General features: G+C 42.7%; 1 protein-coding gene across 2 annotated transcripts in view; it reads right to left on the bottom strand.

The window, feature by feature from the left end:
• LOC149450173 (threonine synthase-like 2) overlaps positions 1–17558 on the bottom strand; it is a 63828-nt gene extending 46270 nt beyond the window's left edge. The window contains exons 1-4 of one of the 2 annotated variants that reach the window (XM_089692327.1): positions 17421–17558; positions 9525–9755; positions 5940–6134; positions 3949–4101 (exon numbers count right to left, since the gene is read on the bottom strand). In XM_089692327.1, coding sequence (XP_089548453.1) covers positions 3949–4101; positions 5940–6134; positions 9525–9747 — 571 coding nt within the window. In that variant the 5' untranslated portion in view covers positions 9748–9755; positions 17421–17558. Of the gene's footprint in view, positions 1–3948; positions 4102–5939; positions 6135–9524; positions 9756–15309; positions 15429–17420 lie in introns of those variants that run through there. The other variant, XM_089692328.1, reaches the window with a different exon arrangement.
• Positions 17559–27860: the final 10302 nt, after the last annotated feature.

Genomic DNA, 27860 nt, shown 5'->3' with positions numbered 1-27860 from the left:
GGTTGGAGGTTAAATGAGGCTCTTCTCTTTGATGAGGATATTGTGCAGAGGATCAGTGAAGAGATTAAGGTATATTTCCAGGAGAATGAAACGGAGGAAGTATCGACAGCTACAGTATGGGAAAGTCATAAGGTATATATAAGAGGAATCCTGATTGCGATGGGAGCAAGGAAGAAAAAGGAAAGAAGAGAGAGGGTTAGCGGACTCTTAAAGGAAATCCTGGAATTGGAGTGGATACATAAGAAAAAAATAACAATAGAAACAAGACAGAAGTTAAGGGATAAAAAAGACGAATTAGAGAGATTGATGGATGAGGAGAGGAGAAGAGTATATAATAAAGTATTAAGTGAAAGATATAGATGGGGTGATAGACCAGGAAAATACTTAATGAGAGCCCTGAATAAGAAAAAAAACAGGAATTATATAGAAAAGATAAAAAGCCCTAAGGGGGAGATAGTCCACTCAACTAAAGAAATCATAAAAGTATTCACGGAGTATTATAGAAAGTTGTATAACATCAGCCTCCAAGGAACATCAAAAGAAATTAGAGAAGGTATTAATGAAAAAAGGAGGATATATTTAAAAAATGCGGGATTGCCAAAGCTTAGTGAAACACAACTGAACTCCCTGGAGGTAGAAATCTCTCAGGAAGAAATAGAAGTGGCATTGAGAAGTACAGGGGGAGGGAAAAGCCCAGGCCCGGATGGTTATACCGTTAAGTACTATAAAAAATTTAGTGAAGTACTGTTACCAAAGTTAAAGAAATATATGAATGACTTGGGAGACGGGATGGAGGTGAGGAGGGAATCCCTTCAGGCCCATGTAGTTCTCATCCACAAGGAGGGAAAAGATCCCTCTCAGTGCTCTAGCTACAGACCCATTTCCCTATTAAACACAGATACTAAGTTGTACGCAAAGGTCCTAGCAAACAGGCTGAAAGATCTAATGCCCGATTGGATCCATGGAGACCAGGTGGGCTTTGTCCAGGGGAGAGAGGGTAGAGATAATGGCTTGAGAACTCTGATGCTTATCCAGAAAAGTAGAAAAGGGAAAGCCCCGGTGGTGCTCTTGTCAATCGATGCCGAAAAGGCGTTTGATAGAGTGGACTGGGGCTTTATGATAGACAACTTGGAAGGGTTGGGGATTGGAGAGAGAATGCGAGAATGGATAGGTAAACTATATAAGGAGCCCACCGCAATCATTACGGTAAATGGGGAGAGGTCGGAATCCATTGGGATGTCCATTGGCACATTTTTTTTATCGGTAAAGTTGGAAAATTCACGGCCGATTTTCCTGGCAATGATGGGCAAATCGGCCGATCGTTTTACCGATAAAAAATCTGCACATGAGCTGTGACCTGCAAGAAGAAGAAGAAGAATAGTCCGCTTTTATATTTTATATTAAAAGTCTTGCAGTTGCAAAAATGTATCTATTTGTATCCGAATAAAAATATCTGTATCTGAAATAGATACAATGTTGCAACCGCAAGACTTTTTCATGTAACATATAATAGCGGAGCTCTCTGCAAGGGACAGAAGTAAAAATGCCGGCCGTAGACGGGACAAAAAGTGGCTGATTTTTTTACCATTGGTGGTAATGTCGGCCAATTGAACGACCGATTTTTTTTTTTTTCTTTTAAATGGCCGATTTTCAACCCGTCTATGGCCTGCATTAGTAATCAGATTGTTTCTCATCCCCAGGTCTCCCCTACATACAGATCTGCATTGTGAAGCTTCAGGGAGTCGTGCTGTAGCACTCTGTTCCCTGCGGCCCCCACTCCCCTCCTGTCCATCCTAGGTGCATGTATGTGACATCACCTGGGATGGAGAAGAATGGAGGGGCTGGTGAGGGCCAGGACTCCCAAAACCTACTCTACAGTATATTGCCATCTCCGCTTGCTGTGCTCGGCCGCTACAGTCCCCCATGTAATGTGCCCTTCTGCTCCCTCCCATGTAATTATTATTATTATAATACAGGATTTATGTAGCGCCAACAAATTGCGCAGCGCTTTACAAAATGAAGGTAGACATTACAGTTACAATACAATTTGGTACAAGAGGAAACAGAAGGCCCGGCTCGTTAGAGCTTACAATCTAGGAGGAAGGGTTGAGTGATACAAAAGGTAATAGCTGTGGGGGGGATGAGCTGATGGAGGAAATAAATGGTGGTTTACTAGGTAGAAGCAGGATAGACTTATTTAAAGAGAAAGGTTTTCAGGGATTGTCTAAAGGTGGATAGATTAGGAGACAGCCGGACAGATTGGGGTACGGAGTTCCATAGGATGGGAGAAGCTCGGGAGAAGTCCTGGAGGCAAGCATGGGAGGAGGTGACACGGGAACTAGAGAGCAGAAGGTCTTGGGAGGATTGAAGAGAGCAGTTTGGTTGATATTTGGAGACCAGGTAGGTGATGTAGCTGGGGGCAGAGTTGTGGATGGCTTTGTAAGTTGTTGTTAGTATTTTGAATGTTATTCATTGAGCGAGTAGAAGCCAGTGGAGGGATTGGCAGAGAGGGGTAGCAGACACTGAATGGTTGGTAAGTATTCATGATGGGGGGATAGTCTATGTAAAGGTAAGCCAATGAGGGGGGAGTTGCAGTAGTCAAGTCGAGAGATGACCAGGGAGTGAATTAGGAGCTTTGTGGTATCCTTGGTTAATAAGGGGCGTATTCTGGAGATGTTGCGGAGGTTGAGGCGGCATGATTTGGACAGGGATTGGATGTGAGCCTGAAAAGATAGTTCAGAATCCAGGGTTACCCCTAGCACCCTGGCATGTGGGGATGGGTTGATAGTCGTGCTATTGATCCTGACTGAGAAATCAGGGGAAGAGACACGTGGGGGAGGAAATATTATGAGCTCAGTTTTGGATAGATTGAATTTTAGGAAGAGGTGTGACATCCAGTCTGATATATCTGTTAGTAAATCGGTGATACGTGAGGAAACTGATGGGGTGAGCTGAGGAGTAGAGAGATAGATTTGTGTGTCATCAGCATAGAAATGGTGTTGGAAACCATGGGAAGCTATCAGCTGACCCAAGGATGAAGGAAGATGTAATATAGCCTGCTGCTGACTCCATGTACAAAATAATATATCCTGGTGCTACCCCTCCATGTAATGTGCCCTTATGCTGCCCCTCCATGCAACAAAACCTGTTGCTGCCTCCATGTACAATGTAATGCATCCTGCTGCTGTCCTCCATGTAACGCGCCCTGCTACTGCCCCCTATGCAACGTGCCCTGCTGCTGCCCCCATGCAACGCGCCCTGCTGCTGTCCCCCATGTAACGCGCCCTGCTGCTGTCCCCCATGTAACACGCCCTGCTGCTGTCCCCCATGTAACGTGCCCTGCTGCTGTCCCCCATGTAATGTGCCCTGCTGTTGCCCCCCATGTAACGTGCCCTGCTGCTGCCCTCCATGTAACGCGCCCTGCTGCTGCCCTCCATGTAATGTGCCCTGTAGCCTCCCCATGCAATGTGCCCTGCAGCCTCCCCATGTAATGTGCCCTGCAGCCTCCCCATGTAATGTGCCCTGCAGCCTCCCCATGTAATGTGCCCTGCAGCCTCCCCATGTAATGTGCCTACACTGTTAAAGTGATCAGGCGGCTATACAGCTGCCCGGATCACTTTTAAATTACAGCTGGAGGCCAGCTTTGACCGGGGCGGACTGACAACTCATGGGGCCCCCGGGCAATAGGAGATCATGGGGCCCCTATATCCTTGCCCAATCTCAAAAAAAGCCAATGAAAAACGTACCAGGGGCATCTCATGGGCCCCCTACTGACCCTGGGCCCTCGGACAGTGCCTGAGTTTCCAAATGGTCAGTCCGCCCCTGGCTTTGACTGAAATAAATACAAAGCACATGGCTGCTACTGCCACAAGTTTGCTTTGAGCGCTTCGCTCTCGGGACGTACATAGTGGTTAAATCCTGACTAATAGTAATGTACCGGCTACCTACCCCCTAACACGTGAACATTATCCTCAAACACTGTGATCATCTGCAGCTCCTGGATCTTAGTACAGCGTCCAAGTGGGAACAGAACAATGATATCAATATTCGGATTTTCTCGAACACCCTCAATTGCAGCACTTCCCGTGTCTCCAGATGTTGCTGAAACATAAGATACACAGCGCTGAATAATACAGAAAGCTCTCTGAAAGCTTCTGGTCAGTAATTAAAATAATCAGTCAGTAATAAATGTGAGATATAAACACGGGGTTAAAGTGGACCTGTCAGTAACATAACAAGTCTGCATGAATAAATTCCTGATATGTCACAATACAGAGTAACAGTATCATTTTCTTTTCAGAAAAGCTCCAACTTTCATCGTTAAAAGGCAATCCTCAAGATTCAGTCAGTCTTTGTCTAGGCTGAAATGATGTCATCAGTGCGCTACAGGTAGGAGGATCAGACTGTACATTGTAACACTGCAACGTGAGGATGCAGCAGAGGCTGATTTGTGTAAGGCATTTGTGAACACAGCCAAGAATTGCACAAGCACTAAAATTTACATGGCTATGTCACCTCAGTCCAGAAAGTAGATGCTGACCCTGGATGGTGGCTGAACAAAGATGGTGCAGTCCTTCAGGAGAGGAAATCAGATAAATACATTGTTGGGGGGAGTGCTGTGATCTCAGTGAGAGGTAATAAATAGCTGGAAGTTTTACACATTAGACACATTACTGCGTGCAGCACACAGCAAGAAAACATGTAGCTTGTGTTAAGTCTGATTTACTCTCCAAAGTACCACACTTAAAGGAAATCTGTCCACTGAAAAATATGTGTATTTCAGATGTTGTCACTTAAAGTAGTTGTAAACCTCAGACATGAAATATGAACAAAACATATCCCTCTATAGTGTGTATTTGTCTCAATCCAGAGCACTAAGAGTCATTTCTGTCTCTCTGCTATAAACATGAGTCACTTCTGACAAGTTTTCATGGCACCAAGAGAAAAATGGTGACAGGAGAGGACACAGCCTGTGATTGACAGCCGCAACTCTGTTCCTGTGTGAAGGGGGGGGGGTCCCTTCCCTCCAATCAGTTCTCCTCATTGATGTAACTTCAGCACCCCACCCCCTCCTTTTCAGAGTTGAGAGATCCTGTGTAAATTCTGCACTTTGAATGGATGTAGGAGAAACACAATGGTAGATAAACAGGTACAACTTATGTAAGAGGATTTTTTTCATCTCTGTACATTACTTGAAGAGATTCTAAAGGCTTTTGTTTAAAAAAAAACAAATATGTCTATATACTTACCTGTTGTGTGCAGTGGTTTTGCACAGAGCAGCCTGGATCCTCCTCTTCTCAGGTCCACTGCATGCTCTCCTGGCCACTCCCTGATGTCAGGTGACCCCACAGCAAGCAGCTTGCTATGGGGGCACCCGCTGGCTGTGTGTCCATTCACACGGAGCCACGGCTCGGCCCCCTGCTCTCTCACTTCTCATTGGTTCACTGGCTGTGATTGACAGCCAAGGCCTCCTGCTTCTGTCCCAGCCAATGAGGAGAGGGAGTCCCGGAACAGTCCAGTGCACATCGCTGGATCAAGAGGGGGCTTAGGGGAGTATTAGGGGGGGCTGGGAGGGATGCTGCACACCAGGGGCAGACTGACCATTAGAGCACTCGGGCGCTGCCCGAGGGCCCAGGGTCAGTAGGGGGCCCCATGAAATGCCCCTGGTACCTTTTTTATAGGCTTTTTTGGGTGTGCTTTGAGTGTGGTCAAGGACACAGGGGCCCCAGGATCCCCTATTGCTCGGGGGCCCCATGAGCTGTCAGTCCTCCCCTGCTGCACACTAAAGGTTTTTTACCTTTGTGCATAGAATGCAACCTTGAGCCTTTACAACCACTTTGAGGCCAGTCACTTCACTGGGTATATGTGAGGATTTACAACCGCTTTAATGTTCTTTCGGCCATCTGTGGGATAACAATGATATATTGGTGACAACGTACCAACCAGGATGTTCACATGCCGCTTGCTTTTCTTCAAAAAGTAATCCAGAAACTGCCCCACACAGGACATAGCGAGGTCTTTAAAAGCGTATGTTGGACCGTGCCACATCTCCATCACATTCAACCCATTTTCCAGTCTGGTAATTGGAACGATGTCTTGGTGTCTGAAGCGCAGTAAAGCTTTGTCGATCAGATCTATACAGAGAAGAGTTATCACTGCATTCCACATATCTAAACCCAAAAACCATAAATGTAATATACTGCAGCTTACCAGTCCTGAGATGTGGTGGCTGCATTAGTTTTCTTTTTTTTTTCTTTTATCTTTACCTGGTGATCTGGCAGCAATCCACCTCCTGTCTTAGACCTCATGCACACAGATGCAGAAAACGCCACTTTCAAGGGTGTTTGGGGTTTTTTTTCACCTCTGAACACCACTGCATTTTAGGTAATGGGCCCATGCACATGCAGGTGTTTTTGTCCAGTGGCGGAAAGAAATTTCCCAAGCATGCATTCCCCAAGAAGCGGCTTTTGCGGTTTCTCCACACAAACGCATATACATGCCCCTAAACACATGTAAACACGTGCGTGTATTTACAGTGAAGGAAATACGTTTTTGATCCCCTGCTGATTTTGAATGTTTGCCCACTCACAAAGAAATGATCGGTCTAAAAATCGAATGTTCGGTGTGTTGTAACACTGAGACAGAATAGCTACAAAAAATTCAAAAGAAATGCATGTCTAACAAATGATGCACTGATTTGCATGTTCATGGTAAGTATTTGATCCCCTATCATTCAGCAGAATTTCTGGCTACCAGGTGTCTTTCATACAGGTAACAAGCTGAGATTAGAAGCAGTCTCTTAAAGGGAGTTCTGCTAATCTCATTGTGTTACCTGTATAAAAGACACCTGTCCACAGGAGCAATCAAACAATCAGATTGCAAACTCTCCACCATGGCAAAGACCAAAGAGCTGTCCAAGGATGTCTGGGACAAGATTGTAGACCTACACAAGGCTGGACTGGGCTACCAAACTAACGCCAATCAGCTTGGTGAGAAGGTGACAACAGTTGGTGGAATCATCGCAAATGGAAGAAACACAAAACAACTGTCAGTCTCCCTAGGTCTGGTGCACCATACAAGATCTCACCTCATGGAGTGTCAATGATCATGGGAACAGTGAGGAATCATCCCAGAACTACATGTGAGGATCTTGTCAATGATCTCCAGGCAGCTGGGACCACAGTCACCAAGAAAACAATTGGTAACGAACTATGCCAACAAGGATTGAAATCCTGCAGTGCCCGTAAGGTCCCTCTGCTCAAGAAAGCACATGTCCAGACCCATCTGAAGCTTGCCACTGAACATCTGAATGATGCAGAAGAGGACTGGTTGAAAGTGTTGTGGTCAGATTAGACCAAAATCGAGCTCTTTGGCATCAACTCAACTGGTCGTGTTTGGAGGAGGAGGAATGCTGCTTATGACCCCAAGAACACCATCCCAACTGTCAAACATGGTGGTGGAAACATTCTGCTTGGGGGGGGGGGTTCTGCTAAGGGGACAGGACAACTGCACCGCATCAAAGGGACGATGGACGGGGCAATGTACCGTCAAAGCTTGGGTGAGAACCTTCTTCCCTCAGCCAGGGCATTGAAAATGGGTCGTGGATGGGTGTCCCAGCATGACAATGACCCAAAACACACGGCCAAGGCAACAAAGGAGTGGCTCAAGAAGAAGCACATTAAGGTCCTGGAGTGGCCTAGCCAGTCTCCAGACCTTAATCTGACTGAAAATCTGTGGAGGGAGCTGAAAGTTCAAGTTTCCAAACATCAGCCACTAAACCTTACTGACTTGGAGAGGATCTGCCAAGAGGAGTGGGCCAAAATCCCTCCTGAGATGTGTGCAAACCTGGTGGCCAACTACAGGAATCGTCTGACCTCTGTGATTGCCAACAAGGGATTTGTTACCAAGTACTAAGTCATGTTTTGTGAAGGGGATCAAATACTTGATCATTTGTTAGACATGCATTTCTTTTGAATTTTTTGTTGCTATTCTGTCTCTGTGTTACAATACACCTACCATTCGATTTTTAGACTGATCATTTCTTTGTGAGTGGGCAAACATTCAAAATCAGCAGGGGATCAAATACTTATTTCCTTCACTGTATTCTAATGGATAGAATGCATGAATATTCTAGCCAATAGAATGAGTTTGCATGCAACCGCTTCTAAACACCATATGCATGTAAATGCGCATAAAACGCACCTAAAAGTGAAAAAACACAAAATCAGTGGCATTTTTTCTGCCACCTTTTGGCAGCATAAATTCATTCACCCATGTGCATGAAGCCTTAGGGTGGCTACACTCAATCATCAGCTGTATCTATGGAGCAGCCATGTAGCCACCCTTGGACAGCAGTGCTGTCATCCTAGGGTGAGGTTAGTGTTAGATGGACTAGTAGATTTAGATGGACTTTACATAAATGGCTAAGAAATTAAAGCCTAACTCCAGCTATCACATTTTAGGCATTTTAAGCAGTTACAATGTATTTTTCCTTTTGAAATAAGGGTCTATTCACAGCAGATGCTGTGGCACTGTGATGGGCGGCTATCGCCACAAAACAAAGGAAAAATGCCTGAACATTTTGAAAAAAAGTTTTTCGTAGTTTTCGTTATGAAAATTTTCTTCTTCACCGATGTGCTCTGATGAGGCTGCACTGATGTGCCCTAATGAGGCTGCACTGATGTGCCCTAATGAGGCTGCACTGATGGGCACTAATGAGGCTGCACTGATGGGCACTAATGAGGCTGCACTGATGGGCACTCATGAGGCTGCACTGATAAGCCGGCACTGATAGGCTGCACTGATAGGCGCTAAGAACCTGCACTGATGGGGCTGCATTGATAATTGGGGCACTGAAGATCAGTGCCCTGATTATCATTGTAGATGTGTCCTGTCAGGATTGCCGTTATCAGCTCTCCTTTCCTCACGTGCTGTCACTGTGTGAGGAAAGGAGAGCCGATATGCTGAAATGCTGATAACCGGCAGATTTGTTTACATGTGATCAGCTGTGATTGGACACAGGTGATCACATGGCAAAGGGCCGATGTGATTGAGCCTTTACTTTGATCTGTGATCAACTGTGTCCAAAGGTGATTACAGAGCGTGCCCAATGCGCATCCGGGGGGCATGCAGGGGGCAGGGTTCTGGGGGGACATCTATAGACACCCTCCCAGAAGTAGAAGACCGCACTGTAACCGTCTTTTGGCTATGGCACGGTTGAGAAGTGGTTACAAAAATGTTAAAAAAAAAAAAAGTCTGATCTCACCCAAATTGCACTGCACACCAGTTGCTACGCTGAAATGCACCTGTGTCAAGGAGTGACATGGCGCTTATAGTGAGTTAGGGACCTTTTTTTCCTTAGTGCTTTTCCTCAACTAAAGAGCTAAATAGTGCCGTATACTGTATATCGACTTGCCCTTACTAAGAACTGGAGATACCTCTCCTGGCCACCAATCAACCTTTGTGAACTCTTTAGCAGTAGCAATTTATACATTTCTCTCACTTTTCGTTAACGTGTAACTTACCATGTAGATCATTCCTGGGGATGAGCTCCGAAGGAATGAAGAGAGAGCACACTTCCTTCACCAACTCCTTGTAGGAGAGAGCGCTCCATGATCTGAGAGTCTGCTCATCCAGCTTCGGGATCTGCTCAGGCATATACAGACCATCATCTGCAGCAAATCCCGAAAATAAGACCTCATCAAACCCCACACCAGACACAGCTCCTCTTGTGCTGGTGTACTTCATTTTTTCAGCTATAAAGGGAAGAAAAACACTCATATGTACAGACGACATGCATCAGGATTTACAGTATATTTACTCTAGGCACAAAATAAGGATGACACCTTAAAAAGACTTAACCCTTCACATATTTAGTAATTATTGCTGCAAAAAAACTAAAACTAGGATCCACTATTGTAAGCAGCATTATGTCAGCTGTAGATATGGCTAAAACTGTGCAGTCCACCAAACAACGGCCTAAGTAGGGAACCTCAGTCAGGTTTTTATTACCATTTGTGTCTCCATTGGAGAGATTTCCCATCACTTTCTGTTTTAGTAACTAATGCCATAATGTACAGGAAGTAACAGGGAATAGAAAGCATGCAGGAATTCAAATCGTTTCTTAAGAGTGGACAGGGTTCAGGAAGCTGGTGGTCAACGTACTTGATATAGGGGCCCACTGCTATACAGCCATCCACCATGTTCATTGTGAGAGACCAGCTGAGTGGAAGGAGAAAGACCCCCTGCGCTGAAATGGATGTAACCTACCCTAAGCAGCTAGCACCCTCTTTTAACCACAAAGTATACAAATATTATGAAAAAAATGGTGTAGCGCTAAAATAAATACTAAACAGAAGTATCAATAACACATATAAACATAAAAGACATAGTAACATATAGGTGAGCTGTCACAAACTGCACAAGTGACCCCCCCACATAAAATAACCCCAATCAGGGGGAACAAATAACTGTGAGGCAAGTGATTCCCTTTAGGGGAACGCAACTAATACACAAGTGCAAGTGTCCAACACATACAAAATCACATATAAAAAATCATGCCAGATGAAAGTCCATTGAATCAACCTGAACACAAAACAGAAACGTTTTTTACTTGTGGAAGTTTCTCATTATTTGTGGGAGTTTTTAAAAGACATATTTATGGACACTTTGCTTCTTAACCACTTGCCCCCCAGCCACCGCATATAAACAGCGGCAGGGCGGCACTCGTAGGCAAAAGCACGTTTTAAAACGGCTGCCTTCAAAACCGCGCGCCCGCCCTACCTGTCCCGTGGGTGTCAGCAGTGGGTGTCAGCCGCCGGGTCACGGCCGGTTTTTACCGGCCGTTTTCCCGCGATTGACGGTGATCGCTGACATAGAGCAGGGCTGCATTGTTTACACACAGCCCTGTTCTGTGTCAGTTCTCTGACAGCTTGTGAGAAGCTGCAGAGTTTCTCTCCCTCGATCAGCTCCCCCCTCCCTCCCCCCGTCCAGTACACCCCCCCCCCTAGTAAAACACTCAGACACAAACACTCTTACACAGCAAATTCTAAAAATGTTAACCCCTTCCTCCCCAGTGACATTAGTACAGTTTCAGTGGTTTTTTTCCACTGATCACTGTATTGGTGTCACTGGGGATGGCAGTGACCCCAAGTCAGTTCCCCCCCGCCAGTGTCAAAATGTCCGCCGCAGTCCCGCAGTCCTGCCATAAGTCGCTGGTCGCCGCCATATGTCGCTGGTTGCCGCCATATGTCGCTGATCGGCGCCATTATTAGTATAAATAAAAATTAAAAATTCCAGTATCTTTCCCGCCATTTGTAAACGCTATAACTTTCACGTAAACCAATTAATTTACACGTATTGGGATTTTTTTTAGCAAAGACATGTCGCAGAATGCATTTTGACAGAAATTTATGACTAAATTTGATTTTTGCATTTTTTTTTACTGGACATGTTTTATAGCAAAAAGTCCAAAATATTGTTTTTTTTTCCTCAAATTTGTCAGCCTTTTTTTTTATAGCGCAAAAAATAAAAACCGCACAGGCAATCAAATACCACCGAAAGAAAGCTCAATTTGTGGGGAAAAAAGATGTAAATTTCATTTATGTACCGTATTGCATGACCGCACAATTGTCCGTTAAACTAGCGCAGCGCTGTATAGCAGAAAAATGGCGTAAATTGCAGTATCTATACCATAGTTTGTAGACGCTATAACTTCCACACAAAGAAATCAATATACACTTATTGGGATTTTTTTTACCAAAAACATGGAGCAGAATACATTTTGGCCTAAATTTATAACCAACTTTGAGTTTACTATATATTTTTTATAGCTGAAAGTAAAAAAAATATTGTTTTTCTTCAAAATTTTTGGCCTTTTTTTGTTTATAGCGTGAAAAATAAAAAGCGCACAGGTGATCAAATTACACTGAAAGAAAGCTCTATTTGTGTGAAAAAAAGGACGTAAATTTCGTTTGGGTGCAGCATTGCATGACCGCGCAATTATCAGTTGAATTAGTGCAGCGCCGAGTAGCAAAAAGAGGCCTGGTCATTAAGGGGGTAAATCCTCAGGAGCTCAAGTGGTTAACAGTTATAAATGTTCATATATTTTCATGTCTTCACCTGTTTATAGTGTAGAAAGTAAAATAATAAACCTCCCAGTAATGCTATTACTAGGCTGCAGCTAGAGGGAGCTCTAATGATTTGTAGAGTGACTTCAGGAGACTATACCAATAAGCTCGCATTAAACTCGTAATGCAAGTGAGCAACATGTTTTTTCTTTTCCTCTTTAAATACAGGTTAGTCACACTTTGGGGGTTGATTTACTAAAGTCAAATAGACTGTGCACTTGCAGTGCAGTTGCTCTAAGGTTTTGTAAACGAGCAGAAGCACAGTCTATTTGCCTTTAGTAAATCAACCCCTATGTTTATTCTATCTTTGGTCAGTTTTGTGTTTGTTCTGACACTCACTTTCTCTGTTTAGTATCCTATATGTTAGTAATGGTAATTCTCTAATACAAATGAATGTGCTTTTCCATGTGGCCTGCACTGACACTGCTGCTGGCCTGAATCACACTAGTGAAGGCCGTGCAGCCATCGTTTTTAATTTGAATGACCTGCTGTGCCCTCGTTTCACCAAGCAAAAGCACCATGCAGTTTCCTGCACCCACGATCGCGCTGCGAGATGAGATGCGTGGGGGTGCCATTCAGAATTAATGACACCCCCACATTCTTCACAAGAGAAACACAATGTGCCTGTGGGTGGTTGTGGGTGTGGGAACAGGTGCAATTCCTGCACCTGCAACCAGCCTGAAGCCTGCGGGCTAGTGTGAACCAGTAATTAGCTGTATAATGTTATCCATTTCAGTTTAACACATTAAACTTGGACTGCAAGTGAGCAACATGTGTTTTCTGCTCCTCTTTAACCATTTCAATACCGTGCAATTTTACCCCTTCCTGCCCAGGCCATTTTTCAGGTTTCAGCGATCTCACACTTTGAATGACAATTGCGCGGTCATACAACATTGTACCCAAACTAAAATTTTATAATTTTCTTCACACAACTAGAGCTTTCTTTTGGTGGTATTTAATCACCGCTGGAGTTTTTATTTTTTGCTAAATTAACAAAAAAAGACAAAAAATTTTGAAAAAAACCCACGTTTTTCTTTGTTTCTGTTATAAAAGTTTACAAATAAATAATTGTTCTTCATAAATTTAGGCCGAGATGTATTCTACTACATGTCTTTGGTGAAAATAACCCAAATTAGTATTTATTATTTAGTCTGTAGGAAAGTTATAGAGTTCACAAACTATGGTATAGATCTGAAAATTGATCAATCCTGAAGTACTGACGGCCAATCTAATTTCTTGAGGTCCAAGAATGTCAGAATAGTACAGATATCCCCAAATGACCCCTTTTTGCAGAGTAGACAGTCCGACGTACTTCATAAGACGCATGGTGAGTTTTTTGAAGTTGTATTTTTTTTGTCATAATTTTTCAGAAAATGAAATAATTTAAATTATTTTCACAATTTTTTTTTACATATTGTCACCAGTGCAGTACAGCGTCATCATATAACTGGCATGGCGGTGAACAGGGACACTGACTGGTGACAGTATGAAAAAAAATTATATATTTTTTTTTTATTTTTTTTTATTTTTTTACTATTTTTAATTTTTTATTACATTTTTTTTATTTTTTTTTAAGGTTTTTTTTTTCATGTTTTACTATGACCAAAGTAGTACAATGTTACCATAGTAACATTGTACTACTTTGGGGAAGTGATCGGTATTTTTTTTTTTTTTTACACAATTTGCTTATAGCAAAGAATTACTTTGCTATAAGCAAGCATTTACCTGAATGACATCGATTCATTCAGGTTTGTTTTTTGTTTTTTTTGTGCTTAGCTGTGATTTGGCCACAGCTAATCACATGACATGTGCATGTGACCTGCTGTGACCATTCACAGCTAGGCACTAGTATACAATGGATGGCATGAATGAAGCCATCCATTGTATACAACTGTCATGTGACCTGCTGTGATTGGTCACAACAGGTCACATGGTACCAGCAACGGTGGCTGGTACTCAGATCTGTCACCGGCCGTGTCCGAGGTACACGGCCGGTGACAGATCGTGCCGCTGCGCAGCTCTGCAACCGCGCAAACTGCGCACGTGCGGGAGCACGCCAAATGGCGTGCAACCGGAAAGCTACAGCATTTTTGCGGCCGCCAAACGGCTATAGGCCAGGCGGCTAAATGGTTAAATATAGATACTGCAGGCTGAATCTTTGTCATATCTCAAACACAGATCACTGATAATCCCTTAACAATGGCACACATGGCATTGATTATCACAAGAAGCTGGTGAATATGTATAATAAAAAGCACTAGTGGCTTGTGGCACAGTTCAGCACAGAGTTGATTGTATTAGCGCAACATGTGAAACCAAAAATAGCACACAAACCGCTCTTAGTGTAAACCATACACAAAATATACATATGAAGGTAACAGCAGCACTCACTGATCTCTGAATACCCAATAACCAGACTAAACATAAATAATGGGGTTGATTTACTAAAACTGGAGTATATAAAATCCAGTGCAGCTCTTCATAGAAACCAATCTGTTTCCAGGTTTTATTGTCAAAACTTAATTGAACAAGCTGAAGTTACATAGTTAGTCTGGCTGAAAAAAGACAAAAGTCCATCCAGTTCAACCATTTAAAAAAAAAAAAAATTATAATCATATACCCACAGTTGATCCAGAGGAGGGCAAAAAAAAAGAATAAGCCAATTTGCTCCTGCAGGGAAAAAAATCCTTCCTGATCCCCCGAGAGGCAATCGGATATTCCCTGGATCACCTTTACCTATAAATGTTAGTATGTTAGTATAGAAGTTAGAAGCTGATTGGCTAACATGCCCAGCTGCACCCAGGGGCGGACTAACCATTTGGAAACTCGGGCACTGCCCGAGGTCCGGGGGTCAGTAGGGGGCCCCATGAGATGCCCCTGGTACCTTTTTCATAGGCTTTTTTGAGTTTGGGCAAGGACACAGGGGCCCCATGATCTCCTATTGCCCGGGGGCCCCATGAGTTTTCAGGCCACCCCTGGCTGCACCAGATTTTACACTCTCCAGTTTTAGTAAATCAACTCCGATGTGTTGCACTGCAACAATTAAGTGCATAAATACAAAACGTTCTGATGTAATATAAAAAAACCTATAAAGTACACTACAGTCCAGGGTGATGTGTATCCTTTGTACCACCTCCACCAATTACAGTGCACGCAGCCACCACCACACCACATGGCTTACCAGGACATTAAACATACAAGGTCTAATACAGCTCTATGCAGCCTATGGATAGATGGATGGCTATCCACTTGTACCACTCATGGTCATCACTGTCACACTGAATACATCTGGTCCATCCCTGAAGCACTGCATGGAAAAGAGAGAGAAGAATGGGGTTTCAAATCCTCAGAACACTGGAGTGGCTGTGGGGGGTGCTAACAGCTTGGCAACCCCAGAGGTAAGTACACCGGTGACTGGGGGTAGGAAGGGTGCATGATGTAGAGGTCGACTAACCTTTTAAAGATAAACCTTCCTGAGAAAAACACGTAGACTGCTACTACTGACCCCTTCTGAAAATGCAGGTTTCCTGGCTGTTACACTGACGCACTGGCTTCTGTGCTTTCTGAATGGCTGATGTGAGGAGCAGAAGACTTCTTCGTGTTTTTAGGATTTTCTGTTTAGCAAAAGTCAAATTAGTGACCATGTTCTTATGTAAGAACATTCTTGTATTGGATTTTGTGGCCCTTTAAAAGTACTTGAAGACCAAGCATTTTCTGGCACGTTTTACTTACAAGTTTAAATCAGTATTTTTTACTAGAAAATTATTTCTAACCACCAAACATTATATATTTTTTGTTAGCAAAGACCCTAGAGAATAAAATGGCGATTGTTGCAATTTTTTATGTCACATGGTATTTGTGCAGCAGTTTTTCAAACACAATTTTTTTGGAAAAAATAAATTTTAAGCTGAAATTGAAATCTGAAAAATATGTTACGGTGCTTTAAAATTGGGCACACTCGTGGAATGGTGACAAACTACTGAAAAAATCTCCATAGGTGACGCTTTCAAAATTTTTCCAAGTTACCTGTTTAAAGTTACAGAGGTCTAGCACTAGAATTATTTCTCTAACGTTCAGGGCAATACCTCATGTGTGCTGCGAACACCGTTTACACATGCGTGCATGACTTACATATGTGTTAACTTCTGCATGCACGGAGGGATGGGGGAGCTTTACATTTTTACCACTTTTATATTTTGTTTACCACTTTTATTCCAATTACAAGAAATGTAAACATCCCTTGTAATAGAAATAAGCATGATAGGTCCTCTTTAACCCCTGGACGCCGAGCGCATGCAAATATGTACCTCTCGGCATCTGGGCCTTGCATATTTGCGTGCCATTAGAAAATACATATGTGCTGAGAGCGAGCACCCTGCGCACTACCAGCACATATGTCCGTGACTCACGGGAAGGTCCCGATCAGGGGCGGACTGACCATTTGGAAACTCGGGCACTTCCTGAGGGCCTGGGGTCAGTAGGGGGCCCCATGAGATGCCCCTGGTACCTTTTTCATAGGCTTTTTTGAGTTTGGGCAAGGACACAGGGGCCCCTTGATCCCCTATTGCCCGGGGCTCCATGAGTTGTCAGTCCGCCCCTGGTTCCGATCTCACCTTGCGATCGGGACCTTTTCCAATCATGTGACCACCATGATGGCGAATCACAGCGGTCACATGACCCTAAAACCCTGCCCGGCTTCTGAAACTCTTAAAGTCAGCGCAAAGTGGTTAAGGAGAGATCTGGGGTCAAAAAGACTCCAAATCTCTCCTTTAAAAGCAAAAGATTAAAAAAAAAATGTTTTGTTCTTTTTCTTTAAAAAAAGAAAACAATTGTTTACATCTGTCCTGGACTGGATGTGACGTCATGATGCCGCTTTGGACCTCCAACACCATAGAGGTGATCAGAGACCATAGAATCTCTCATTGCCTCTAGGAGCAGCGAGCCGCACCGTCGGATCTTTTCTCGTGGACGCTGGTTTTAACAGTGAGCCCGAGAAACACCGGTGAGCAGCGGGGGGGGGGGGGGGGGGGGGGGGCACAGGTACAGAAAGTGTTCCAGTGCCTAATGAACTGCTCAGACCACTTTCATCAGAAATCCAGGCTGAAAAAAAAGGTTATGGCTGATCTCTTCCCCACTTCTGGAACGTATATATACATATTGCGGTCTTCTTAGAATCTGTTCTGAGCTAGGCTGTAGAACCAGAGTAATAATGGAAGATACCGCTTCGTATGCAGGACAAAGTTTTTGTAAAGAAAACAAACATTTCCACTCTTCACTAATAGTGATTCTCACCCCGGCGGTGTATGATGAGTATTGTGCAGGGGATCCTTTGCTGCTCTCACAGGCTACAGAATTATCATGTACAGAAATGAAGTCTCTTGCTTGTGATTTGCGTTTCCATAAACCTCTTCCTTCCAACACTGAAGTGCCCTCTGCTCCCAGAATCATGTGACCGGCTTCTGAAAGGAGCAGCTGTGCTGACAACGCTCACCGTCAGTCGTCCAGCCTGAGTACACACATGTCGTGTCTGTGCAGATCGATCTCTAGACCAGCTTGAGCACAGTATAATAAATAGTCATAGTATTCGATTTTCTAATAACGTGAAGAATGCTCATACTGCTTAAAATATAACTTAAATAAAAATAATATATAATAATAATAAAAAAATAAAACTTGTTTTTTAGTTAGAGTGGAGAAGAGTTAAAGAGTTATAAACATGTGCAAATATATAATATTAAATTTGTGTCGTGCTCCACTGTGAATAAATAATTAATATTTTTGCAAAAATCAGTATTTAAATATTATTATTATTATTATTATACAGTATTTATAAAGCGCCGATAGTTCACTCAGCGCTGTACATTACAAAGGGGGACAGAACATATGACAGAACAATACCAATACAATGCAAAACATGAGGGGATCGAGGGCCCTGCTCTTTCGAGCTTACAATCTAGAAATACAAGTGAAATTTAATAAACCTTAATATATTTTTAAAGTGCAATATGTGCTCTAGTAAAATATATTATTATAAATTCTCAATTTAAGATACCCAAAAAATTTTATTTTATAGTGATACGAAAAATAAAATATGAATAAAAAATAAATAATTAAATAAAAAATAAAATATATATCAAGTGTATAAAATATTTAGTGTTCAATTTACAAAATAGTGTCTAAATCAAGAAACCAAAAAAGTCCACTCCATGATGGCAATCAGAAAATGAATGGATCTTTCTTATTTATGTTCTCACCTTTAATTTTAGCCAAACCGTGAAGTTAGGCTAAAACAGCTTTGTGTCCTTATGTGGACAGGTAGGTGATTTTCAAGCTTTGACCATATTCCAAAAACGATGGGTAGTTGAATGTAGTAATGCACTTTTCCCACAGGGGGTCTCCTGGACTTGTTGATCCCTGTTTGTATTATGAATGGATGGATTTTCTCCCTCTGTCCTCCAGGGGTCTTTGCACTTCCTCCGCCTCTCCTCTTTATTCCTCCATATTGTGGGTTATCATGCAAAAGAATCTATATATAGTGCCCAGGGGCGGACTGACAACTCATGGGGCCCCCGGGCAATAGGGGATCATGGGGCCTCGGTGTCCTTGGCCAAACTTAAAAAAGCCTATGAAAAAGGTACCAGGGGCATCTCATGGGGCCCCCTACTGACCCCGGGCCCTCGGGCAGTGCCCGAGTTTCCAAATGGTCAGTCCGCCCCTGATAGTGCCTTATCCTTTTTTAATATTATTTATTAATGCTGCATATATATCCACTCACATTATTTTTAAATTAATTGCGCTTTTTAAAACATATAATTCCTCTGTGTATGCTCTGCACACTGTCTGTACTCGCCGTGTGTGTTCTGAATAGCGTCTTGACGTCAGAGCCCCTCCCCTACGCGTTACGCCACCGGGTCACGTGGCTTCATCAGGGGGATTCCTGAGATTAGAGACATTTTTCCTACCAATTTCTGGCGGCATATTTGGAGCGTACATGTGTGCATGAGGCCTTATTCCCCTAAATGCTACACATTAATACACACATAAACGCCTGGTTGTACATGGCCACAATAAATAACATGCAGCTGCATTCATAGGCATACAAAAAAATAAAAAAATTCAGAAGCCCAAAGCAGCTGTATTTTTCTGTCAATGTACATGAGCCATTAGGTTACTTTCACACTGATCTGTAGCAAAAACACATATGCGGTACGAGTTTTTTTTACAGGTTATGCGACTCAAAAAACGCACCATAAACACAATGTAGTGCGTTTTTGCTGCGTTTCCATCCATTTGAATGGGGAGGGTACATTTTTTGGTGTGCTTTTTTTTGTCACTCCACCAAACCTGCTCCAAAAATTCAGCAAGCGGGATTTTAACACCTTCCCGCCCGGCCTATAGCAGATTGACGGCTGGGCAGGACACTCGCCGTTGTGACTGGGAGTCATATGACGACCTGTCAAAATGAGTCGCGCAGTGGCACGATCTGTCACCGGCTGTGTCGATGACATATTACTACACCGGCCTGTTGCCAGTGTCATGTGATTGCTGTGACCAATCACAACAGATCACATGTCAATTGTATACAATGGATGGCTTCCTGTCATGCCATTCATTCTATACAATTGTGTTGTTAGCTGTGAATGGTCAAAGCAATCACATGATACAGACAGGGCCATTCACAGCCCATCTGTATCATGTGATCAGCTTTACCCAATCACAGCTAATCACAACAAAAGACTGAATGAATCCGTTTCATTCAGTAGCAATGATTGCAAATATCAATGAAATACATTGGTATTAGCAATTTGTTAAAAAAATAAATCCTGATCACTTGCCCAGAGTAGTTCAATGTTACTAAGGTAATGTTGTATTGCTTTGATCACAGTGTGCTGAAAAATAAAATAGTAAAAAAAAGAAAAAATTTAATAAAAAATAAAAAAAAATAGAAACATTTGAAAAAAAATTATAAATTCAATTATTATTTTCACCAAAGAAATGTAGCAGAATGCATTTTGACCTAAATTTATGAAGAAATTTTATTTATTTGCAAAATTTTATAACAAACAAAGAAAAGTGCATTTTCTTTTCAAAAGTTTCAGGTGTTTTTTGTTTTATTTAGCAAAAAATAAAAAACTCAGTGGTGATTAAATACCACCAAAAGAAAGCTCTATTTGTGTGAAACAAAATTATAAAAATTTCATACGGGTACAGTGTTGCATGACTGCGCAATCGTCATTCAAAGTGCGACAGCGCTGAAAGCTGAAAATTGGCCTGGGCAGGAAGGGGGTATAAGTGCCCGGTACTGAAGTGGTTAAAAGACACAACTGACCCAAAAAGGATCAGTGTGAAGAGTTCCATAGGATTACATGGTCACATGCGTAAAAAAACAAATCAGTGTGACAGCAGCCTTATAGTGGTTGTAAAGGCTGAAGGTTTTTTTTAATTTCATGCATTTTGTGCATGAAAGTAAAAAAACTTCACTGTGCAGTTTCCCCAGCACCCCCTTAACTGGGCCTGATCTCGATCCTGAGATGGGTACTAGAGCAGCAGCTCTCCTGGCTCTTCCCCTTCTCACTGGCTCAGACAAAGCAGTGGGAGCTATTGGCTCCTTCTGCTGTCAATCACAGCCAGTGAGGAGGGAGCGGAGGGACGGGGCTGAGCCCCTCTCTGTGTGTCATTGGACACACAGAGCTGGCTTGGGAGTGAGCATGCACAAGTGCACCCATAGCAAGCAAGGGGAGGAGCCAGGGGCGCCAGTAGGGGACCCAAATAGAGGAGGTTCGGGGCTGCTCTGTGCAAATCCATTGCTCAGAGCAGGTAAGTATAACATGTTTGTTATTTTAAAAAAAAATTTGTATTAGGGCAAAAAAAAACCCATTGGAATGTGTTGCATTGCAAGTACAAAAACATACCGTACTTGCTGGTCTGTCAAATCTTGCTGGACATGATATTTAGGTACCAAACACAGTCAGGTGACTTTATACATTTAATATATCCAAAAGGATTAGCATTAGCATTTTTTCAGACAGCTTCTAGATATCCCATAAAAGTGATCTATGTGGCTGTAGAGTCACCCAATCACTTCTACAGCACTGTAAAGTTAGCTTGACATGTTTTGCATCTATTTACTCGATAGAAAATCAACTTTTAAATATTTTACAAAAAAAAATTGTGTTTCTGTGTACTATTCATTTTGGCTCAATTTTTTTTAATATAGATTTGATAAACAATTGCATAATTATCTTGCAGTATAAACATTTTCAGCTACCACCATTTTATTCATCGGGGCCTCTGCTTTCAGAGAACATAATTGTTTGGGGGAGGTTTAAGTAATTTTCTAGCTGAAAAAAATCAAATTTTACCATGAAAATTTTAAGAAGGTGCTCCAGAAGCAAAGTGGTTATTTAAATGTATTTATTATTATATGCTATGATTTTACAATGCAAAAAATATTAGAATGTTTCTACCTAATACTATGAGACAGGATCTGATTTCTTACTTTTGTATTGACTGAGGTGATAGTAATAGGATTTCATTTAAAACTATTTTAAAATCTAGAACTCTGATTCAGCTGGGTTAGTGTTAGGATGGGTCACTCTTCACCAGGATTCAGGAATGCAGGCAGATATGTATAAATACGGCAGATCATCGGCTTCTATGAATTCCTCCTTCCTATGTAAAGCTAATAACATCCCGGCCGGCAGCTGGAGGATACCATACAAGGCAGCAGCTCAGCTGAATCCTCACCAGCATGGAGAGGATGGTGGGATGATGACAGCTGGATCCTGTATAGAGCGGGCTGCAGGGCTGAGGACGTTCAAGTTCAATGACCATGGACTTTGTCACGCATTAAACACTTATTACTGATAAGGGAAAAGCAAAACTCAGCTTACACAGGTGACTACATCAAGAAGACTTGTTGCCAATGTTACCTTACATGGCAGCAAATACATGTCCAGGGCTAGCAGCAAAGTCTTTTGGGCATTATACTGCAGATGACTGGCGAGTTATCCAATCTTTGGCTTTCCTTTGACTTTACTGTTTTACATTTGCCTTTATATGGCCCTTTATGGATATATTATAGTTACATAGTTAGTCTGGCTGAAAAAAGACAAATGTCCATCCAGTTCAACCATAGAAAAAAAAAAGTTATAATCCTTCACCCACAGTTGATCCAGAGGAAGGCAAAAAAACCCAGCAAAGCACGATCCAATTTGCACCTGCTGGGAAAAAATTCCTTCCTGATCCCCCCGAGAGGCAATCGGATATTCCCTGGATCAACTTTACCTATAAATGTTGTATCCAGTTATATTCTGTGTATCCAAGAAACAATCCAGGCCTTTTTTAAAGCAATCCACTGAGCTGGCCAGAACCAACTCTTGAGGGAGTCTATTCCACATTTTCACAGCTCTCACTGTGAAGAAACCTTTCCGTGTTTGGAGATTACATTTCTTTTCCTCTAGATGTAAAGAGTGCCCCCTTGTCCTCTGTGATGACCTCAGGGTGAATATCTCTACACCGAGTTCACTATATGAACCACTGATGTATTTATACATGTTGATCATATCCCCCCTTATGTATTATACATGGAGATCATATCCCCCCTTATGTATTATACATGGAGATCATATCCCCCCTTAATCTCCTCTTCTGAAGAGAGAATAAATTCAGTTCCTCTAATCTTTCCTCATAGCTGAGCTCCTCCATGCCTCGTATCAGTTTGGTTGCCCTTCTCTGTACTTTCTCCAGTTCCCCAATGTTCTTTTTGTAAATTGGTGCCCAAAACTGAACTGCATATTCCAGATGAGGTCTTACTAATGATTTGTACCGGGGTAATATGATATCTCTCTCTGGAGTCTATATCTCTTTTAATACAAGAGAGGATTTTGCTCGCTTTAAAATCTGCAGCTTGGCATTGCATGCCATTATTAAGCTTGAGACCTACCAGAACCCCCAGATCCTTCTCCACCATTGATTCCCCCAGTTGTACCCCCCCAGTATGTATGATGCATGGATATTCTTAGCCCCCAAGTGCAGAACCTTACATTTATCAACATTAAACCTCATTTGCCACATAGTTGCCCAATTACACAGTGCATTCAGGTCAGCTTGCAAGTTGGAGACATCCTGTAAGGACGTTATTCCACTGCACAGCTTGGTGTCATCTGCAAAGACTGAAATGGGATTTTTAATCCCAGACCCTATATTGTTTATAAATATATTATCTTAAAGTGTTACTAAACCAGGACCCTGCATTCACTATATCTGGTCTCCCCGGACCCTGCATTCACTATATCTGGTCTCCCCGGACCCTGCATTCACTATATCCGGTCTCCCCGGACCCTGCATTCACTATATCTGGTCTCCCCAGACCCTGCATTCACTATATCTGGTCTCCCCGGACCCTGCATTCACTATATCTGGTCTCCCCGGACCCTGCATTCACTATATCTGGTCTCCCACAGTACACAGAACATGGAAATGCAATTATTTTAGTCAATATAAACTGCTAAATACCTTTTCTTATCAGCAGTATATAGCAGTCTTGTGACTTCTGTCCAGCACAGCACTGGTTAAAGCTTGTTGGAGGAGTTTTCATTCTTCCCTGATTCTCCTATGAGGCTTCATAACCCCTGACCCTCTGTCTCTACAGTGCTGATTGGCCCTGTGCTGATCACATGCACTTTCCCAAGAAAGAAAAAAAACTCTCTAGCAATACACACGAAACTGAACATGTGCAGCTTGTCCTCAAGGCTCTGTTCTATCAGCAGATGGATTGGGGACAGCAGAAGAAGGGGAGGATCAGAGAAGACAGAATCAAGCATCTTTTTTTTACAATGTGGAGGATTAACCCCTTAGGTTCCACAGTGAGTATAACAAGCATGCTTTACTACATATACAGACTGTTGTGGGGTTTTTTTTTATAATTTTTTTTTTTTTAGTTTTTATTGAGTTTTGAAAGACATACAACAGACAAAAAGTTGCACAGAGTTGTGAGATAACAGTCACAAACCAACAAAAGGAGAGAAGAAACAAGAACATCGAGTGAAATGCATATACATACAATGTCAGTGTATAACAGTGGGTTAGCCAGCAATATCAGACATCTGGGTAGACATATTGGAAATCAAAAGATCCCATGGTTCCTCAACCGCTTCAAAAGGGGGACAAGATTAGCATGCATAGCAGTGAGGTACTCCATTCTTCTAATCTCAGCAATGACCTTCACCAATTCCGACCGAGTAGGAGGTATAATAGATAGCCAATGCATGGGAATGGTTCTCCTGGCCGAGACAAGAGAGGATAGTTTCTTGGCAGATTTGGAGAGGCCTGTAAAAGGTAGGCCTAATAAAAAGTAAATTGGGTCAAATGGAATATGGGCCTGTAGAAGTAGCCGCAAGAGGCTAAGGACCTCTCTCCAGAAAGATGCAATGTGTTGGCAAAGCCAGAAAATGTGAAAAAGAGTGCCAATTTCCACGCCACATCGCCACCAGACAGGAGAAACACTCGGATTGTGATCATGGAGAACCTCAGGAGTCTTGTACCAAAACTTCAAAATGTTATGTGTTTTCTTTATATACCACACATATAGAAAATCTAGAGGCGGCCTCCCAGATCCTGCTCCATTGATCTAAGAGGACATCTCATTGAAGGATTCGGGGCCACTTTCACATATAAAGGTGTGTATCAGTAGAAAGGGGACAAGTGTCTTGAAGTAACTCATAGATAGAGGAAATTAGGCCCCGTTTGTATGGACCCTGAATGCAGATGCATTCGAAAAGAGTAGGATTCTCTAGATTTACGGAGGGAATCTTGGAGGAGAAAAAATGTTGTATCTGTAGATAAATATAATACTGATGAGGAGGCATATGCGATGCTGCCCCTGTCCTAGGGGCAGATAGGACTTTGGATGTTGGGAAGGCTCTGGGGCACTGCTGGTCTCCTCCACTTCCTCTTCATCTGACTCCATGTAGGGAGGGCACTAGGTCTCCCATGAATTGAGCCCACTCTCAGGTGTCACAAGCGGGCACTGATGCGGGAAACGCAGGTCAGGCAGTGAGAGCCCACAAACATCCCAGATCTCTGCTGCAATAGTACCATTAGGGGCATCCCATGAGGCCCCAGACCACTCCCAAGAAGCTGAAGACACACAGTCCACCACCGACTGTGTTGGCTGCGTAAATGATAGAGCAGGCTGTGGGTCTCCAGATGGTATATGAGGACTACTAGCCTCTGCTGCATGTACCTGTGTTGTAGTAGGTGGTGGCTGCACAGAGACCTCCGCCAAAAGTACCTCAGGGACAGTGTCAAGACAGAGCTCGACCCTGCTGGTACTGGAAGATAATTTTGGGCTTTATGTTCGAGTCAAACATACGATCGACTCGATCATCAGCCATTCTGTGTTTGGTGAACACACTAATAGTAATGGTGTTCAGCAGGATGTTTGCCCACTGCCCACAGTGGACAGTTGGTTTTTGGGACGGAAAAGAATGGTGAGGAAACAATATAATCTCACTGCCTCTCAAACATCTTCTAAAAAGCAATCCACAGTGAATCTCTCTTCAGAGGGCTAATGCTAGTGTAAACAAGCCCTAGTGGTCTGTGTCAACAGGATTTTGTTTGCAGGTTAAGCACACCTGACATGAAATTCTGAATAATTTCAGGAAACGTCTCAAAATGATGGATCAACACAAGCCCAAAGCCCGTCAACACAGTCCCTAAGGCTCCTTGCACATGAGGGCATCTAGCTGCTGTGCATGTAGCTCTGCATTTTAATACACCTTGGAGGCAGTGGTACAGTAGACCCATTGCTTGCAGCAAGGTCTATGGCAGGCTGTGGCTAGACAGGACTAAACACTGTACCAAGTGGTATCGGTGTTAGGTCTTGAGCGTTCAGGAATGAATACCACCAAAATAAAGCTTTATCTGTCTCAAAAAAATGGTAAAAAATTCATTTGGGTACAGTGTTGCATGACCGCGCAATTGTCATTCAAAGTGTGATAGTGCTAAAAGCTGAAAATTGCCCTGGTCAGGAAGGGGGGGAAAGTGTCCGGTCTGGAAGTGGTTAAAGAGCTTTAGTGAGGGTGTTAGACTGGTGTTTTACTAGCGTTAAAAATGCCCCCTAAACTCCCTATGCACAGTTTTGAAGCGTTTTATAAGCATTTTACAAGCGTTAAAACCACACCACAAATGCCTATAATAAACTGTCATGTTATTAACGTGCCACAACTGAACTGCAAACGCCTCGCAAATGCCTGCCAGGGCATCACCATACACTTGAATGGGAGTCTTTGAAAGGCTTCAAACTCCTCCAGACTCAACATGAGGCTTCAATTTTATAATAATGTGAACAGCACTGTGTGCCATCAATAAAATCATTTGCATAGGCATTTGAGGAGCGTTAAAAACATCCCTTAAATGCCTGCTTTCCGTGCCAGTGTGAACTAAGCCTAATACCAGCACCGGCGGGTTGCAATGTCCTGGCAACCCCAAAGCAATCCTGAAATATGTGTGTGGATGCTTAGATGTGTGACTGAGACCAGTTTGGATGCAATGCCCATGCAGGCTAGTTTATGGTTTCTGGAAAGCACATAACAAAGGTATTTTACTGATTTCAGGGGTTCCTGATGACGTAATCCAGAAAAGAAAAGATCTGAAGACCATCACTGAAATTGTCCAGACTGGAAACCATTTTGTGATGACAGTGACCACAGGGCCCAGTGTCCTACGCAACGAGTTCACAGTCGGTGAGGAGGTTGAACTGGATTCACCGACTCATGGGAAAGTTATGGTAAGAACACCAATAGGAGGAGTTGTTAGAGGATGAAATGGTCATATTAACTTGTAGTTTTAGATAAAACTGAGCATTAAAATAATATCACAGTGTACTGGAACCTTGTTAGAGACACAATATTGTTTCTGTTTCAGAAAGGAAAGAACGTAAAAACTCAATGCCTATAGTGTCCTTGCGGGATTGAAACCCCGGACTTTAAAGCCTCGTTCACACCATGGTGCAGAGATGTCAGTTTTTCTGCAAGAGCGCAACAAAATCAGTTGTTCTCTATGTGCCCTGTTCACACCACAACACGGGTATCACATGCAGTTTTTTTCTGAGCAGGAACCTGCAACATGTATAAAACGTCTCTGCAAATGAAATCTGCACATCAGTTTCCATCAGTTTTTCTGCATGTATGGTGTGAACGTGGCCTAAAGCCTGACAATGTGGAATGAGATGCGTATCCTTACGCTCCATCTGGCCAATTGATGAATCTAAAATATAACCTTTAATGAGATATATATAAAATGTGTGCTGAGTTGTAATTAATGCCTATTGGAGGGGAATGTACTGCGCACAGCAGTATGACTGGAGACCATTACAATTGTTTACCTTACATCCAAATGGTTAATAACACCAGACAAGATCACATACCATACCGTTTTAGATGAAGTGACGGCATAAAGAAGACACCGTAGTTTGATCATAAACCTATCAGATGGAATATATCATCTCTATTATGGAGATAAAGTTACCCAATGGACATGGAACAAAACAACAGAACAATCGAGTATTTTTAATGCTTGTATACAGAGTTTGTTTTCTGTTCCATAAACTACTTTTATTCACTTGCAATGTGCCTTTGAATTGGTTAGCAACTTTGACTACTCCTGCTAAGATCTCTCCTCTTCTGGGAATGTCTAATTACTGTGTATGCTGGCCCAGCTCCTCTACCC

Source organism: Staurois parvus, unplaced genomic scaffold (assembly GCF_062004578.1).
Source record: "Staurois parvus isolate SC_StPar_1 unplaced genomic scaffold, SC_StPar_1.0 ptg000581l, whole genome shotgun sequence".
Taxonomy (NCBI): domain Eukaryota; kingdom Metazoa; phylum Chordata; class Amphibia; order Anura; family Ranidae; genus Staurois; species Staurois parvus.
Note: the sequence above shows the minus strand (reverse complement) of the source record. Positions and strands in the feature narration are given on the sequence as shown.